Source organism: Eumetopias jubatus, unplaced genomic scaffold (assembly GCF_037043125.1).
Source record: "Eumetopias jubatus isolate StellerSeaLion01/CBP00866 unplaced genomic scaffold, mEumJub1_p1.0 scaffold_10, whole genome shotgun sequence".
NCBI lineage: Eukaryota > Metazoa > Chordata > Mammalia > Carnivora > Otariidae > Eumetopias > Eumetopias jubatus.
This window is the reverse complement of record NW_028274816.1, coordinates 122,109,198-122,122,685: the sequence shown is the minus strand read 5'-3', so window position 1 is coordinate 122,122,685 and position 13,488 is coordinate 122,109,198. Positions and strand designations below refer to the sequence as shown.

Sequence of the window (13,488 nt, the reverse complement as noted above, 5' to 3'; positions counted from 1 at the left end):
AAAATCTTAAAAAACAAAAACAAAAAACAAAACAAGAGCCGGACACTTAACCGCACCACCCAGGCACCCCACAAAGATAAATTTTTATCTGATTGATCCATCTTTAAGGCCAGGCAAACATCTAATCACCAAACATCTCTGATTCTAATTGCCCTGTGAATTACATTCCTTCCCTCTGAGTCCCAGACCCCTAGCCCCTTCTCCTTAGTTCAGAAGGGGACAGGAATTCTGGCTCCCCGACATGGCTTCTCCACGAAAGCACTTTAGAGGGTAGCAAAATCACCCCTCAGCCTTCCCGTCCCTAAGTGCCAGTAGTGGGAAACCACAGCTGCTCACTCAGCCAGGCTCTCAACAAAACAGGTGAGCTGTGAATGCATGTGCAGGCATGCTATGCAGTGGGGAAGGTGGTGGGTCAGGAGAGCATGCCTGGGGACAGCGGCCGCCCCTCTCCTACTCATCGTTACTCCCAAATGAATGTGGGTTGCATTTTGAGAGATCTTATGAATTTCCCAGAGAAGCTGGACATCTGTAGGTATAAGTGAAATTCTTGATTTTTTAAAATTAAAAAAAAAATGTTTTTTTTTAACTGTAGGTCAGAAAAAAAAAAAAAAAAACAACCCACCTCTGTGGGCTGCATGAGGCTTAGGGGTGACCAGTTTGCAGAGTCTGCATTAAGTTGCCCAGGACCTAGTGTGCATCCTTTGGTACTTGTCCCCGGTACTGACCTCAGATTGGTTGATTGGGTCTCTGCCTTAAGCCCTAGGCTCTAGTTGACCTCACTCGGGTCCTGTCTCTTCCTTACAGGGCTAGGAGTTTGAAGGCTAAGGGGAATGACCATCTAGAGCTCATGCCTCCTTTTAGAGCATCCTCCTGGATCACTGGACTCTGGAAAAAAGAGTCTGCCCCAAAAGCCCCAGCCTGATTCCAGAGCCTGTGTGGACCTCCATCCTTCAAGGCATCCTGTACCTCTTGGGGTGGGCATCTTTACCCCTGAGGGATGGCCAAGGGATGGCTGTTTGCAGAGTGGGGGCTGTGAAGGAATAATGTGGGTTCCCTTGGGTCCCTAGAGCAGAGTGCAGACAGAAGGGGCAGGACAGACAGCCAGCCAGCGTCCTGTATTTCTATGCTTGTCCCTGGCACAGCAACTGTTTGGGGTGGGCCTGCTGTGTGCCCAGTGTGGGTGAGGCTGTAATGAGAGCTCTCACTGATTCGCATTTACCCTGGGCCCGGCAGTTTGAGCATGCCTACAAGTGGCGGCCCCACTTTACAGTTGAGGAAACCAAGGCATAAAGAAATGAAATAAGTTGTCCGCAGCTAGTGAGGGGCAGAGCTAGGATTTAAACCACAGTGTGTAAGATCAGACTGGCTTCCTGACCAGCCCACTGTGGAATCCGCTTGGTCTCCGCAGCCCCACCGGATGGCCAGCCGGCAGGGGTCGGGGGGGCGGTAGAGGCAAGGACCGGGCGACCTGCCTCTGTATGGCCTGGGCTCGGGGAGAGCCTGCTGGGTGGATGAGTGAGGGCCTCCCTCCGCCCCAACCCCCGGCCTGCCCCCCCGGGCCCGGCGGGGACGGCGGCGCCTGGCAGCGGGGGATTTGGATGCGGCGGCCGCCGCCCCCCCACCCATCAGCGGGTTGGCGCCCGGGGACTTTATCTTGATTCCTTCGGACAGCCCAGCTCCTTCCCGGCATGCCCCGCTCGCAGGAGCCGCCCGCGAGTCCCGCGCCCGGACTTTGCCATCGGCGGGGCCGAGCGGCCGGAGCGCCCCCGGGGATGCGTCCTGAGGCCGCGGCCTGAGGTGGGTGGGCCTTGCCGCGCCCCGGTGCCGCGGGAGCCTGGGGGTCCGGGCGCGCCGGGGGCCGAGGGGCGGCGCCCGGAGATTGGGGCTAACGCCTGGGGAGGAGGGGGGCCCCGGGCCGGCCGCCCTTTGTTGGCGCCGCGGAGCCCTCGCGGCGCAGCCGGGCCGCCCACAAGTTGGGCAAAGTTGGAGCTGCGCGCCTGGGAGCCCTGCGAGCCCTGCGCCGCGCCGGGTGGGGGTCCCTTCCTCCGACCTGGGTGTCCGGGCGGCTGTTTTGGGTGGCCGGGCAGTGGGGAGGAGGTAGGGGCTTGAGGCTTGGCTTGGGGCTATTTTATCCTGGTGGATTTAGAACCCCATGGAGGAGAAGAGGGTGGGACGCGCGCGCGCGCGCGCACACACACACACACACACACACACACACACACACACACACACCCCCAAGAAACCGAGACCTACCGAAGCTTACACAAAGAGGAAGAGACAAAAAGTCATCCTGAAACACACAGAGAAGAAAAACACACAAAGACTCATACAGACAAATCCCGGAGTAAGGCAGCAAAAACTCAGACAAAGCTCGTCCGCCTCAGAGAAACACACTCAAATGCCCGCAGGAAGAGAGGAAACAAAGCGGGTGGTCTTGGAGGCCGTGGCGCAGGGGGAGGGGGTAAGATGTCTGGAGAGGAAAATGGAGAGACACAGAGACAGAGACACAGAAATGAGAGTAGGAAAGAAAAAGGGCTAAAGCAGGTAGCCCTTTAGGAGGGACGGTGTAGAGGAACACACATCTGGAGAAATTGAGGCAGACCCTGAGAATTACCTCCTGCCTTCCCCCACCCCCCCCACGGGAGATACAGAAATGAAAGAGACCGACCCTAGCCTTCTTACCCTTCCGAGCAAGTGAGTTTGAGGTGGTAGACCAGCTGCTCTGTGGAACCTTTGAGAAAGGCCTCCTTGGCACTTTGAGCCAACCAAGTTGGCATGCTCGCCACCTGGCAAACTCCTACTCATCCTTCAAAACCCAGCTCAAATGCCACCTGCCTGTGAAGAAGACTTGCCCAGAAAAATGTCATGCAAGTACAGTTATCTCTTGTCTGTGTACCCTGCCATATGGCATAGACACAGGGATTTGAGGAGCTGGGGAAGAGGTTGACAAGTGAACAGCAAACATTTGTCCTCCTGCCCACCTCTTTCTCCCTCCTCAAGGTTTGAGGTCCATGTCTTATTTATCTCCAGTCTTCAGAATCCTGCCTAGTGCTTGGTGCCTAGTAGATGACCAATAAATACTTATTGAATGACAACCGGGAACATTTGGACCCTCAGAGACATGTAGTATAGAGTAAGTCCATCGTCCTGGACTCCTAGATCAAAGCCTCTCTTTTGCAGGTGGAGAAATTAAAGCCCAGACAGGGGAAGAAACTTGCTCAAAGGCACAGAAGTAGGATCCTGCAACGAATACATACTTCTCTGAGGTGCCCTTGTTCCTCAGCCGGAGTCTAAAGTAGGTGTGGAAGAACCTCCTGAGTGAAAACAGGCAGTAGGCAAAGAACACTTTAACACCAGTTGTAGGTTTCCAACACTGAAAATGACAGTCAAATCCCTTTCCGGAATTTTTAGAATCTTCTTCCCTCCTTAGAAAGGAAGAGGGAGGTGAATGCCCATCTCACTCTAAGTGGTTGGGTTTCTACTTTCTGATTACAGAAACTTGGACAAATTACTTAACCTCCCCGAACCTCAGTTTTCTCAACGGTAAAATGGGGCTATTAATACCTACTTCAGGGTTAACACACAAAGTGCCTGGCACAGAGGAGATTCTCAGTAAATGCCATCCTCCCCTTCTTAGGAGGATATTCTTTCATGTACTTGGTGGAGATGTGAAACAATAGTGCTAGTTAAAATGTGTCCTTTTGTCCAGATTTAAAAGGCCATCCTGGTCTGGCAGGTGGCAAACTCTTAATTAAACAAAAGGTAAATTTGGGGCAGGACATAAAATCCATCTTGATTCTATTCAGGCCCTCAGGTCTCTGCAGGTGACTTGGGGGAACCAGGCTCTCTCTGCCCCCCGCCCCCAGCAGGTAACTTGGTCTCTGCAGGTGACTTGGGGGAACCTGGCTCTCTATGCACCCCCAGCAGGTAAGACGCCCCCCCCCCACTGCCCCACTCTCTTTTGCTGCTTCTTTACGAAGGCCTCCTCTGCCCTTGTGTCTTCTAAGATTTAGCCCACGCTGGGGATGTGACGGGGACAGAGGGAGCCCCGCAGCAGCATGGAGACTGTGGTGATTGTTGCGATAGGCGTGCTGGCCACCATCTTCCTGGCCTCGTTTGCAGCCTTGGTGATGGTGTGCAGGCAGCGTTATTGCCGGCCTCGAGACCTGTTGCAGCACTACGATTCCAAGTGAGTGGGCCTGGGGAGGGCAGGGCGCAGAGGTGGGCTCCGCCAGGGGCTCCAGCAACTGGAGGAGAGAGCAGCCCAAGAAGTTTGGCACTGGGCCGCTTGAGTTCAGCTTTTTGTCTCTAAAATGGTACTTGAAGGCTTCCTTTCCAAGAGAGACCTTGGAGCTTTAGCAATGTCCTGAGCCTCGTCGGACTCTGTCACTGAGCTAAGGAGAGATTCCCTTTACGTGTTCACCTAGCACAATCCAACCAAACGCATAGGAACAGAAACCCCATGCCTGCACTCCAGCCACACGGGGAAGCAGCGGATGCTCAATTTTGTGAAATCCCAGCATGGGACGGTCTCCTTCTTTGCACAGATTTCTTCATAATGCATTTTGTGTGCAATAGATTTTATGAGCAAGATCCTATTTTCCGTTTAGGGATGTTTTAATTGGTAGACCCCTAAGGGACCATGACAACTAACCCTTAGTTTCTCTTACCCTTCTACTGAATCCTATCAGCGTCTGTGTCAAGTAGTGAATAATTTGTAAATGCCCGTTTATATGACCCAGGAAAGCTCTGCTATTGAACGGAAGGCTGTAGCATCTCATGTTGTAAAGAACCTTGTTGTAAAGTGGGTGCTGTCACTTCTGCCACTTCTCCTGTAGAATGAGGAGGGGGTGGGGTTATGCAGACCAACGTCCTTCCAGTCCTTCCCGAGAATGATTCTGCAGACCAGGTAGGTTTGGGTAACAGGAACTTCAGCTTCTCAGTATCAGGTAGGCTTGAAGGGAAAATACGTTTTTTGTTGTTGTTGTTTTTGTTTTTAAGCTGGGCATGGGGCCCAACGCAGGGCTTGAACTCACGACCCTGAGATCAAGACCTGAGCTGAGGCAAGTCGGACGCTTAACTGACTGAGGCACCCAGGCTCCCCAGGAGGAAAATAAGTTTAAAAAGGATGTTATTTTGTGCAGAAGGAACAGCCTTGTCTAATACATTTCTGTATTTTTGGCTGTGGTTCTGCTCTTTCTCTTAGTGGTTCATCTCAGTCTGCTTCACTCTTCTTCTTTGCACCCCCGCCTGCCTCCTTGACTCACCTCTAGCCGTGTGTCCTGCCCACACTTGCAGTCCCACTAGGGTTAGGTTTGGATCCAGGACATGAGGTCAGCGCTTTAACTTACTAACTTTCTACATCCTGCTGGGGGATACATGGGTCTCAGTGAGGAGAGGGTCAGCAACAGCCACCCATCCTGAAACCACTCTCCTGGGCTTTTCCTTCCAGGCCCATTGTGGACCTCATTGGCGCCATGGAGACCCAGTCGGAGCCGTCTGAGCTAGAACTGGACGATGTGGTCATCACCAACCCCCACATCGAGGCCATCCTGGAGAACGAAGACTGGATTGAAGATGCCTCGTAAGGCCTTAGGGACCGTTTGTTTGCTACACTCCCCTGAGGATGGCACATGGGGATTCTGGGTGCTCTTTTCTGGCTTCCTTTGCCAAGCACTGCTGGGCATCTGGGAGCACTGGATCACTTGCTGCTCATTGCCCCCAGCATGGGGTGGGGGGTGGGGAATCAGATATGACAGTGTCTGTCCCCCCCGCCCCCGGCCCCCATTTTGTAGACCTAAACACCGGGGCCAGCAGATGTCCGGCAAAACTCGTTACAAGGTCACCCTGCTGTGCCTGGGTTATCCCTGGGGTGCCCGTGAATTTGGTACGCAGGCTCCAGGGATGAAGCCTTTGTCTTCAGGATCCCTCTGGGGTCCCTCTATCCAGCAGGAGCCTCTACATGTTGAGAATTGTATGCTGCTCCGAACCCTTATCATTCACTGGGCAGATGTGTGGGGGGCATTATGTGTGGGACACTGGGGCAGTTACTGCAGTTATTAAACCGGTGGGAGAGACAGAATTCTCCTCACTACAGTATCTCCGAAGTGAGAGCAGGTCCCTGCGCACAGTGCCGTGGGCACACAGCGTTGGTGATCTCTAGAGCTGTCTGGGATGTGGAGGTGGAGCGGTCTCTCGTGAAGGCTACCACAAAATGGGTGCCTTTTGACCTGGGTTTTGAAAGATGAGGTCATCACCAGGCTGAGGATAAGGGGAAGGACACCTGGTCTGGAGGGAATAGCGTCAGAAGCTCAGAAAGCATAACTTGACAAGTGAGCGCTACCTGGAAGAGGCAGCTGGACGTGGGCGGGGGAAAGGGAAGGAAAGAAGGTGCCTCCTCATTTAGCTCATGGAATTGTTCAGTTGAACCTGGAGGCATTCCTGCTTTGGGTGGTGTCCAGGTGTGTCAGAGCTAGGTGGGGGGGAGAGTTGGTGGCGGGAGCCGGGGAGGCCTCGATAGAGAAGCACTGACAGATTCTTCTTGTCTCCCCAGGGGTCTCATGTCCCATTGCATTGCCATCTTGAAGGTAATACTTTTGATTTCCCATGACATAAGGGGGGGTCATCAAAGCACCCCCGTGCACAGACTGTTGAAAGGGATCTTTCTAGGAAGGGCACTGAACCATGCAAGAGGCTTTTTAAAAACATGCCTGACACTTGGAATTTCTACTGTTTCTACTCCCTCCTGGATGGTCTGTTAACACTTTAGCGCTCTCACATCCTTTCAAAGGTTTTGTCTTACGTGGTCCTAATACAGTGACTGTGTAGGTGGTCATTAGCCACATTTTCACCCATTGGGGAAGTCTGTGTGGCTGCCGAGGGGGAGCGGGGCTCCTCACCCCCTCCCCGGGCACTTTCATTAACAGAGAGCTCGGCCCTTTGCTCAGCGAGTTGAGTTCCGTGTCTGGACTTCTCCAGTTACTAGAAAGTCCCTCACTGGCCCTTTCTTGCTGGGACAGTAGTCTGCCGAATGGGACAATCAGTGTTGAAAAATCCAAACCATGAGTACTTGAAGGCAGATTGTTTTTTTCCTAATTCTTGCCGCCTCCACGATTGGGTGGAAAATTGCATCCAATTTGCATTTTGGCTAGGTTTTATAGTTTGGGGTAATTTTTATAGTTTTAGCATTTGTTTTTCAATTCTTGCCTCATAGAATAACAATAATAGTGAAGTATTTGGCCAATTGCAGATATTGTTGTGTTCTTCATCTCAGCAACTTGGGAAACCACACATTTATCTTTTTGTCCAGTAATTATTCAACATTTCCAAAAAAGACAGCTTTATTGTTTCTTCAGTGTCATTCAGTACAACATATGAAAAAGCCTTTTGGGGCGCCTGGGTGGCTCAGTCAGTTGAGCGTCTGACTCTAGATCTCAGCTCAGGTCTTGATATCAGGGGTGTGAGTTCAAGCCTGGCGTTGGGCTCCAGGCTGGGCATGGAGCCTACAAATAAATAAATAAATAAGCAAAAAAGTCTTTCATCCCACCTCTCCTTTAGCTGTCTCTCTTGGGGGTCAGAGGAGTGCCTAGTAGGAAATTGTTGTCGTCAAGTCCAGGAGTATTTAATTCCAAGAAGCTCTTTGGGTGTAGATACGGTTACAGATACATAGGTCTAGCAAGTAAGCAATGATTCTGTATTCCACTCCCGTCTCCCAGCTAGGATGGGTCCTGGCACTGGGTTTTGTCCCTGTGAGGGCCTATTAGAAAAGGAGGTGACGGCTGAGGTGGGGGATAAGTCAGCAGGAAGGGAGTCCTACTGGATTGGAATCAATGGCCCATCCTGAGAGTCTCCCATCAAAGGAGAGGCCCTGGGATCTGACGTCCCTTTAGCTTGGCCACGTGCTCTTGGGTCCCTGTGGCCTAGGCTCTCTCCTGGGTGGACTCTTGGCCTTCTTTCTGCTCTCCTTTCCAGCCCCGAGTATGAGGCAGGTCATGGAAGCTACTTGCCAGGGACAGAAGCGCATCGAGGTTCTAACATCGAGGTGTGCAAGGGAGGAAACAAAGCTTTTGGGTTGGCCAGCACTGTTGACGGATGATGACAAAGGCCTCATGCCATAGTCTTGCGTTTTCCCCGCTTTTTTTCGAAGATCCTTTCCCCATCGTGCTGTTGACAAACATGCTAAGTATCACCCTAGAAAATTGTTGAACTGAGTGCCGCCGCTTTTGGAGGATGTGCTTCAAGGGAACAGTTGCCCTTTGTCCAGAGGGTGTTTCTGAGGGTGCCCTGCTGGAGAGATTTAGCCTTCTGGAAGACTAAACCATGAGGTGAAGGAATAGAAAGAGAAAGTAGGTTTTCCCCCTGAAACGAGAAGGTGAAATTAGAGCACATGATTTTTCTTAGACAGATTATTTCAGCTTAGACTCCTCTAAGCCGAAACGCTGACCCTGCTCTGAGGTTCCCACCCCTCCATCCTCACCGGGCCTTGTTCTCTGCTTTTGCCTCTTCCTCCGCTTGTCTCTGTGTGCTTTTGACTTCAACTTGCCCACTAGGTTAGGGGCCCCGGGGTGGGGGATGGAACCCATGGCAGGAGCCATATTTGTTTGTGGGAGTGGCAGACGCCCTTGGGGGGCCGAGGCACCCCTCATCACCTTTCTCCTCCCGGCTGTGTTAGATTTGTCACACTCTGACAGAAAAACTTGTTGCCATGACAATGGGCTCCGGGGCCAAGATGAAGACCTCAGCCAGTGTCGGTGACATCATCGTGGTGGCCAAGCGGATCAGCCCCAGGTGAGCTGGTGGGCCTTGAGGTTCCCACACGCCGCTGGGCGGGGGGAGGGGTTGTGAGGGAGGGGGAGGGAGGGGTCAGAAGCTGAGGTGGCAGGTGGGCCAGGCTCCTTGAAGAAACCACATAGACAGCTTCAGTTACTCGTGTCCCAGACATTTACAGAACATCCAGGAGGGTTTAGATACTGAGAGACCAAGCCAGGGTGGTCTCATAAGGTTCCCCCCACCTCCCGCAGGCCCCCTCCAGTCGGCTTTTTGGGGAATTCTAGCATGCGACTAGTGCCGACGCTTCTAGTCCATTCTGCAGATCGCACTGTGGTGGCTTCCTCTCCCTTAGCCTCATACCTTAGCAGCTGGGGCTGCCTGCTTCCCTCCTTCCCAAGCTCCGGGCCAGTAGGCACATTTCCCACTGGTGTCCACACCCCTCTATGCAGTGACCTGCTGGCTATGCCCCGCCCCGGCCCTATTTGTAATTGGGGACTAGTTTCGGGGACCCACTCCTTGCTACCGCCCTGTCACCCACTGTCCTAGCCATGGCCCAGCCCGTAGCCTCCAGGACCTGGTGGGTGGGGGGTAGGGGAGGTGAAGCCATACTTCATTCAGATCTCCCAAATTCCAGGCTGTCTGCAAAATCCCATGTGGGAGGCAATCAACAACTACACCCCCTCATTTGGGCTTGACTTCGTGGAGAAATAGAAAGCCCTTTTCTTAGGGAGAAGGGTGGTACTGAGTTTGTGCTGCCACCTGGTGGCCGGTATGTGGATGTGCCTGAGTCGGGCGTTTTCCCCGCGCGGGCTGTTTTCTCAGTCAGTGGGGTGCCTCCACACCCCTGGTGGGAATGGTGGCCTCGCTGTGAGTTCCAGGGGCTCTAGGTTTCCTGGTTCCATGGCCTCGGGTAGATCACCAGGAACCAGCCCTCTGAAGGAATATGAGAGTTGGTGCCCTTGAACTCTGTCCAGGGCGTTCAGTGAGTTGAGAAAGTGGGAGGGAGAGAATCCAGGGGAGGGACTCAGCCCAGAACAGTTGTTGGCTTTCTATGGAGCGGGCCCGGGTGGGTGTAGCTATAGGACTTGCCTCAGCCTGGCCAGAAGGCCATCCAGCCCAGGCTCTGGGCAAGAACCAGGCATTCCACTGGCCACCCATTGTTGGTGGAGACTCTGCACTGCTCGTCTCTGCCGACCTTCATTGTGCTTCCCGTGAGGATTAGCCCTGGTGCCAGAGGGAGGGTGTGGCGTGGCTCAGAGGGCACACCTAACCCGGTGCACTCTGGCCCCTCCTCCCGAGCCCCTTGGACTACTTCTGGAATGCTCCGTGCCATAATTCAATCCGTGTCCTTGCTTTATCTTTTTGCCTTTACACGTCTTTCTACTTCTGGCCGTTTTTTTTGTCCCCATTGTTTTTCTTGCTCCATTTATTTCACATAACGTGTTGATAGCATGTGAGTTCCGAGGCCAGTGGCTTCAGCTTCAGGGCACTACAGAGAAAGGGGCCGTGAAGACAGCAGCCCACGTTCCTCTGCGTGTCCTCACCAGCCCCGAGACAAGAACACTGGAGAGCATCTATTTTCAAGTGCTTTTCACAATCAAACAATGCATCATTATTCTTTCTTCCTGACTATCAAGTGGTCCAGGAGCAAGGATTTGGATGAAAATCTTGAACCCTGCAAATCAGAATGAATAGTAGTTCCTTTCTGAACTTGGTTTAAAAAAAAATTAACCACGAAATTGTACCATAATGGAAAGGGAATCCAATGAAGCAGTTTGAACCCAAGTTAAGCTTGTAGGGTTTTTTTAGTGTTCTGTATAACTATGTTCCACCATTTTTAAAAACACAATAGTAATAATACTTATAAAAGTTAAAACACTGTAGAGATAGAGTATCTGGAAAGTGAAGGAACCCCTAATTCCACTCCATCCTAATCCCTGGAGGTGACACTAGTGAATGGCGAGTGTTCCTGCACTCTACCCAACTCTTGCGTGCCTTAGCTTTTGTTTACTCATTTTCACGCAAGCGGATCGGTCAAACTTTATATAGTGTTCCGCAGCTTGCCTCTTTAATTTAGCAGCATATCTCGAACATCATTGCAGATGTGTGAACTTACACTTTTTAAACTCTGGGGCCTTGAAACCAGAAAACAGAGTATTCTCTCAACTGAACCAGAAGTCTTTCTGTTTACGTCTGTCTGAGAATGCAAAAGCCGTTAGAGAAGGGATCACCAAAGGTGGGGGCTCAAAGATCAGGAGAGAAGAATTGGGACAAGAAGAGGGAGGAAGGGAGGAAGGGGAAAAAGGCAAAAGGAAAGTGAAGTTCTGAAAACGTTTTGCCTCCGCACAGAGTGGACGATGTGGTGAGATCGATGTACCCTCCGTTGGACCCCAAGCTCCTGGATGCCCGGTGAGAGTGGTGGAGGGGCCTTTCGGCTTCTCATGCTGGAAGCTCCCCGTTTTATCACATCTGTGAGGTTTGCTGTTTGGGTTGCTGTGCAGAGGGCTGTTTGGCTGGGCTCCCAGAGCTACCTGGGCTTTGGGCACCGTTCATTGCAGTGTGAATGGTGAGAGAGGCCCGTGCTCTCCCTGAAACCTGGGATTCGGGAGAGCCAGTCTTAGATTTTGAATTTTTACACTAAAACATCTGGCCGCGCTAAGTCCTATCTGCACCTTCCCTCCCTCTCACGTTCCCCAGTGTCTGCCTCTGCTCCTTGGAGCCCGGAAGCACACACCCCAGCTGTGAGGGCTGCCCGGTCTGTGGGTGGGGCAGGTGGTAAGCAGGGCAAGGGGAAGGCAGGGGCCCGGTCAACTCAAGCTGTGCTCACCTTCCACAGGACGTACCCGGGACCCCTCCCCTCTCACGATCCTCCCCTAGTACACCGAGCACCCTTAGGCTTTTGAAATTACGTTCCTCTTCCAGATGCAAACCCATTAAAAGAAACCAGATTCTTTTGTCTCTCGGATGTATATGACCACTTCCTAGAGCTGTTGTGTGTGATGGTTGTCAGAGAGACCCTAGCTCACACTGCTCCGGTTGGCTTTTCTGTCCCACTCTTATTGCTGCCCCGCTGTGTCCATGGGCTGGTGCTGTGTGATAGGTTCCCAAATGCATCATGCACGCTCACTGTATAAATGATATTCCCAATACTGGGGAAAAAATAAAACCCACTCCCCCTCAATTTGGTTTTCAGTTAAATTTTGTTTTTAGAGTGGTGTAAACCAGCCCGGGGCCTTACTGATTCAAAATCCACAAGGGGTGCCCCAGGCAGGGATATGTCTAGCCTTCTTGTCTTTAAATGGGCAGCAGTTGGGGATGTGCTCATCCAATTGACTAGATCCGAGCTGTCCCACAAAACACTCATCTGGGGGATGTTCATAGGTGTGCTGCAGAAAATAGGCTCCCCAGTCTTAAATAAGTTAGCGAGCCACGGCACGTTGTATTCTTTCTTGAGAGCATTATCATGCACGTTTAAGGCCCAGAGAAGGCTTCGGTTAAACCTTGCTGAAGCCAGCCATTCCCAGATTTATTTGAGCGTGGAACCGTCTTTTAATTACTCCCCAGCCCTCCGGCGAAGGGCCTCCAGTTTGGAAAACACCAGATTAGAGTCTGTCCATGTGGGCTTTGGTGCAAAATTCCTCCTTTCCCGGGGAAACCGATCCTGTTGCTTTTTCTAGGACAACTGCCCTGCTCCTGTCGGTCAGTCATCTGGTGCTGGTGACCAGGAATGCCTGCCACCTGACCGGGGGCCTGGATTGGATTGACCAGTCACTGTCAGCTGCTGAGGAACACTTGGAAGTCCTTCGAGAAGCAGCCTTGGCTTCTGAGACAGACAAAGGCCTTCCAGGCCCTGAAGGTTTCCTGCAGGAGCAGTCGGCCATTTAGTGCCTGCTGCCATCCCCGGCTGGCTCCTCGGATCCTCGGAGCCTTCCATTCCCCTCCCCTTGCCCCCCGTAGTGTTAGGTGTTCTCCAAGGCTCTGGAGCTGTGTGTGCGTAGCTGGTGGCCTCTGTTGCAATTGCCAGTGGTGGCTGGTGAGTGGCAGTCCAACACCGCAGTTACGGGAAACAACAAGTCCCCTCTGTGCAGAAGAGCTTGAGAAACTGGCGGAGCGTCTGCTTTATTTAGCTCACCTAGTGTTTTCAGGAAAATTGAACCAGCGTATAAAAATCACAAGGTTACACGTTAAAATCAGAGTCTCTGGCCTCTCGTAGACAATCCGAAGCTAAGGCAACTCTGACATGCATTTTCAGAAGACAATCAGCTGGAACTCAGTAGGAGTTACTTCTTTCCACAGGGCTGGTGCTCCCTCGCCCGGTCTGGTTCATTTATTTGTAGTATCTGCCTGGTCCCCGAGGCATCTGGGTCCCCCCATCCCCTTATCAGGTTTGGCTTTGAAAGTGAACCCCTTCCCTTTTTGTCCCTGTGCCTGCAATTCTACATAGCTACCACTAGGAGGACAGTAAACTTACACTGAGATTTCTGTCGAGTGAGTGGTTATTGAGTCAAATTCAAATGCATGGGGTGTGGTGGGACGCATTTGAGAACTGAGGTTGGAAGAAGAGAGCCTAAGAATCCTGAGGATACCTTGTATGTATGACCCAAAAAGAGATATTGAAAGACCCTTCAGAGTTGGGGCAGAAGTACCCCCATAAGGTAGTTTCCACATGAGCAATGACATCCATGAAGGATGTGTTCCCTTTGCTTTTGAGATTTGTTT

General features: G+C 52.1%; 1 protein-coding gene across 1 annotated transcript; it reads left to right on the top strand.

Annotated features, from left to right (window-relative positions):
• The first annotated feature begins 4,058 nt into the window (after positions 1 to 4,058).
• On the top strand, positions 4,059 to 12,654 carry TMEM98 (transmembrane protein 98). Its single transcript, XM_028109442.2, has 6 exons — positions 4,059 to 4,189; positions 5,453 to 5,584; positions 6,554 to 6,587; positions 8,672 to 8,787; positions 11,119 to 11,178; positions 12,447 to 12,654. The coding sequence occupies exons 1-6, from the start codon at positions 4,059 to 4,061 to the stop codon at positions 12,652 to 12,654; spliced, it is 681 nt and encodes a 226-aa protein (XP_027965243.1).
• Positions 12,655 to 13,488: the final 834 nt, after the last annotated feature.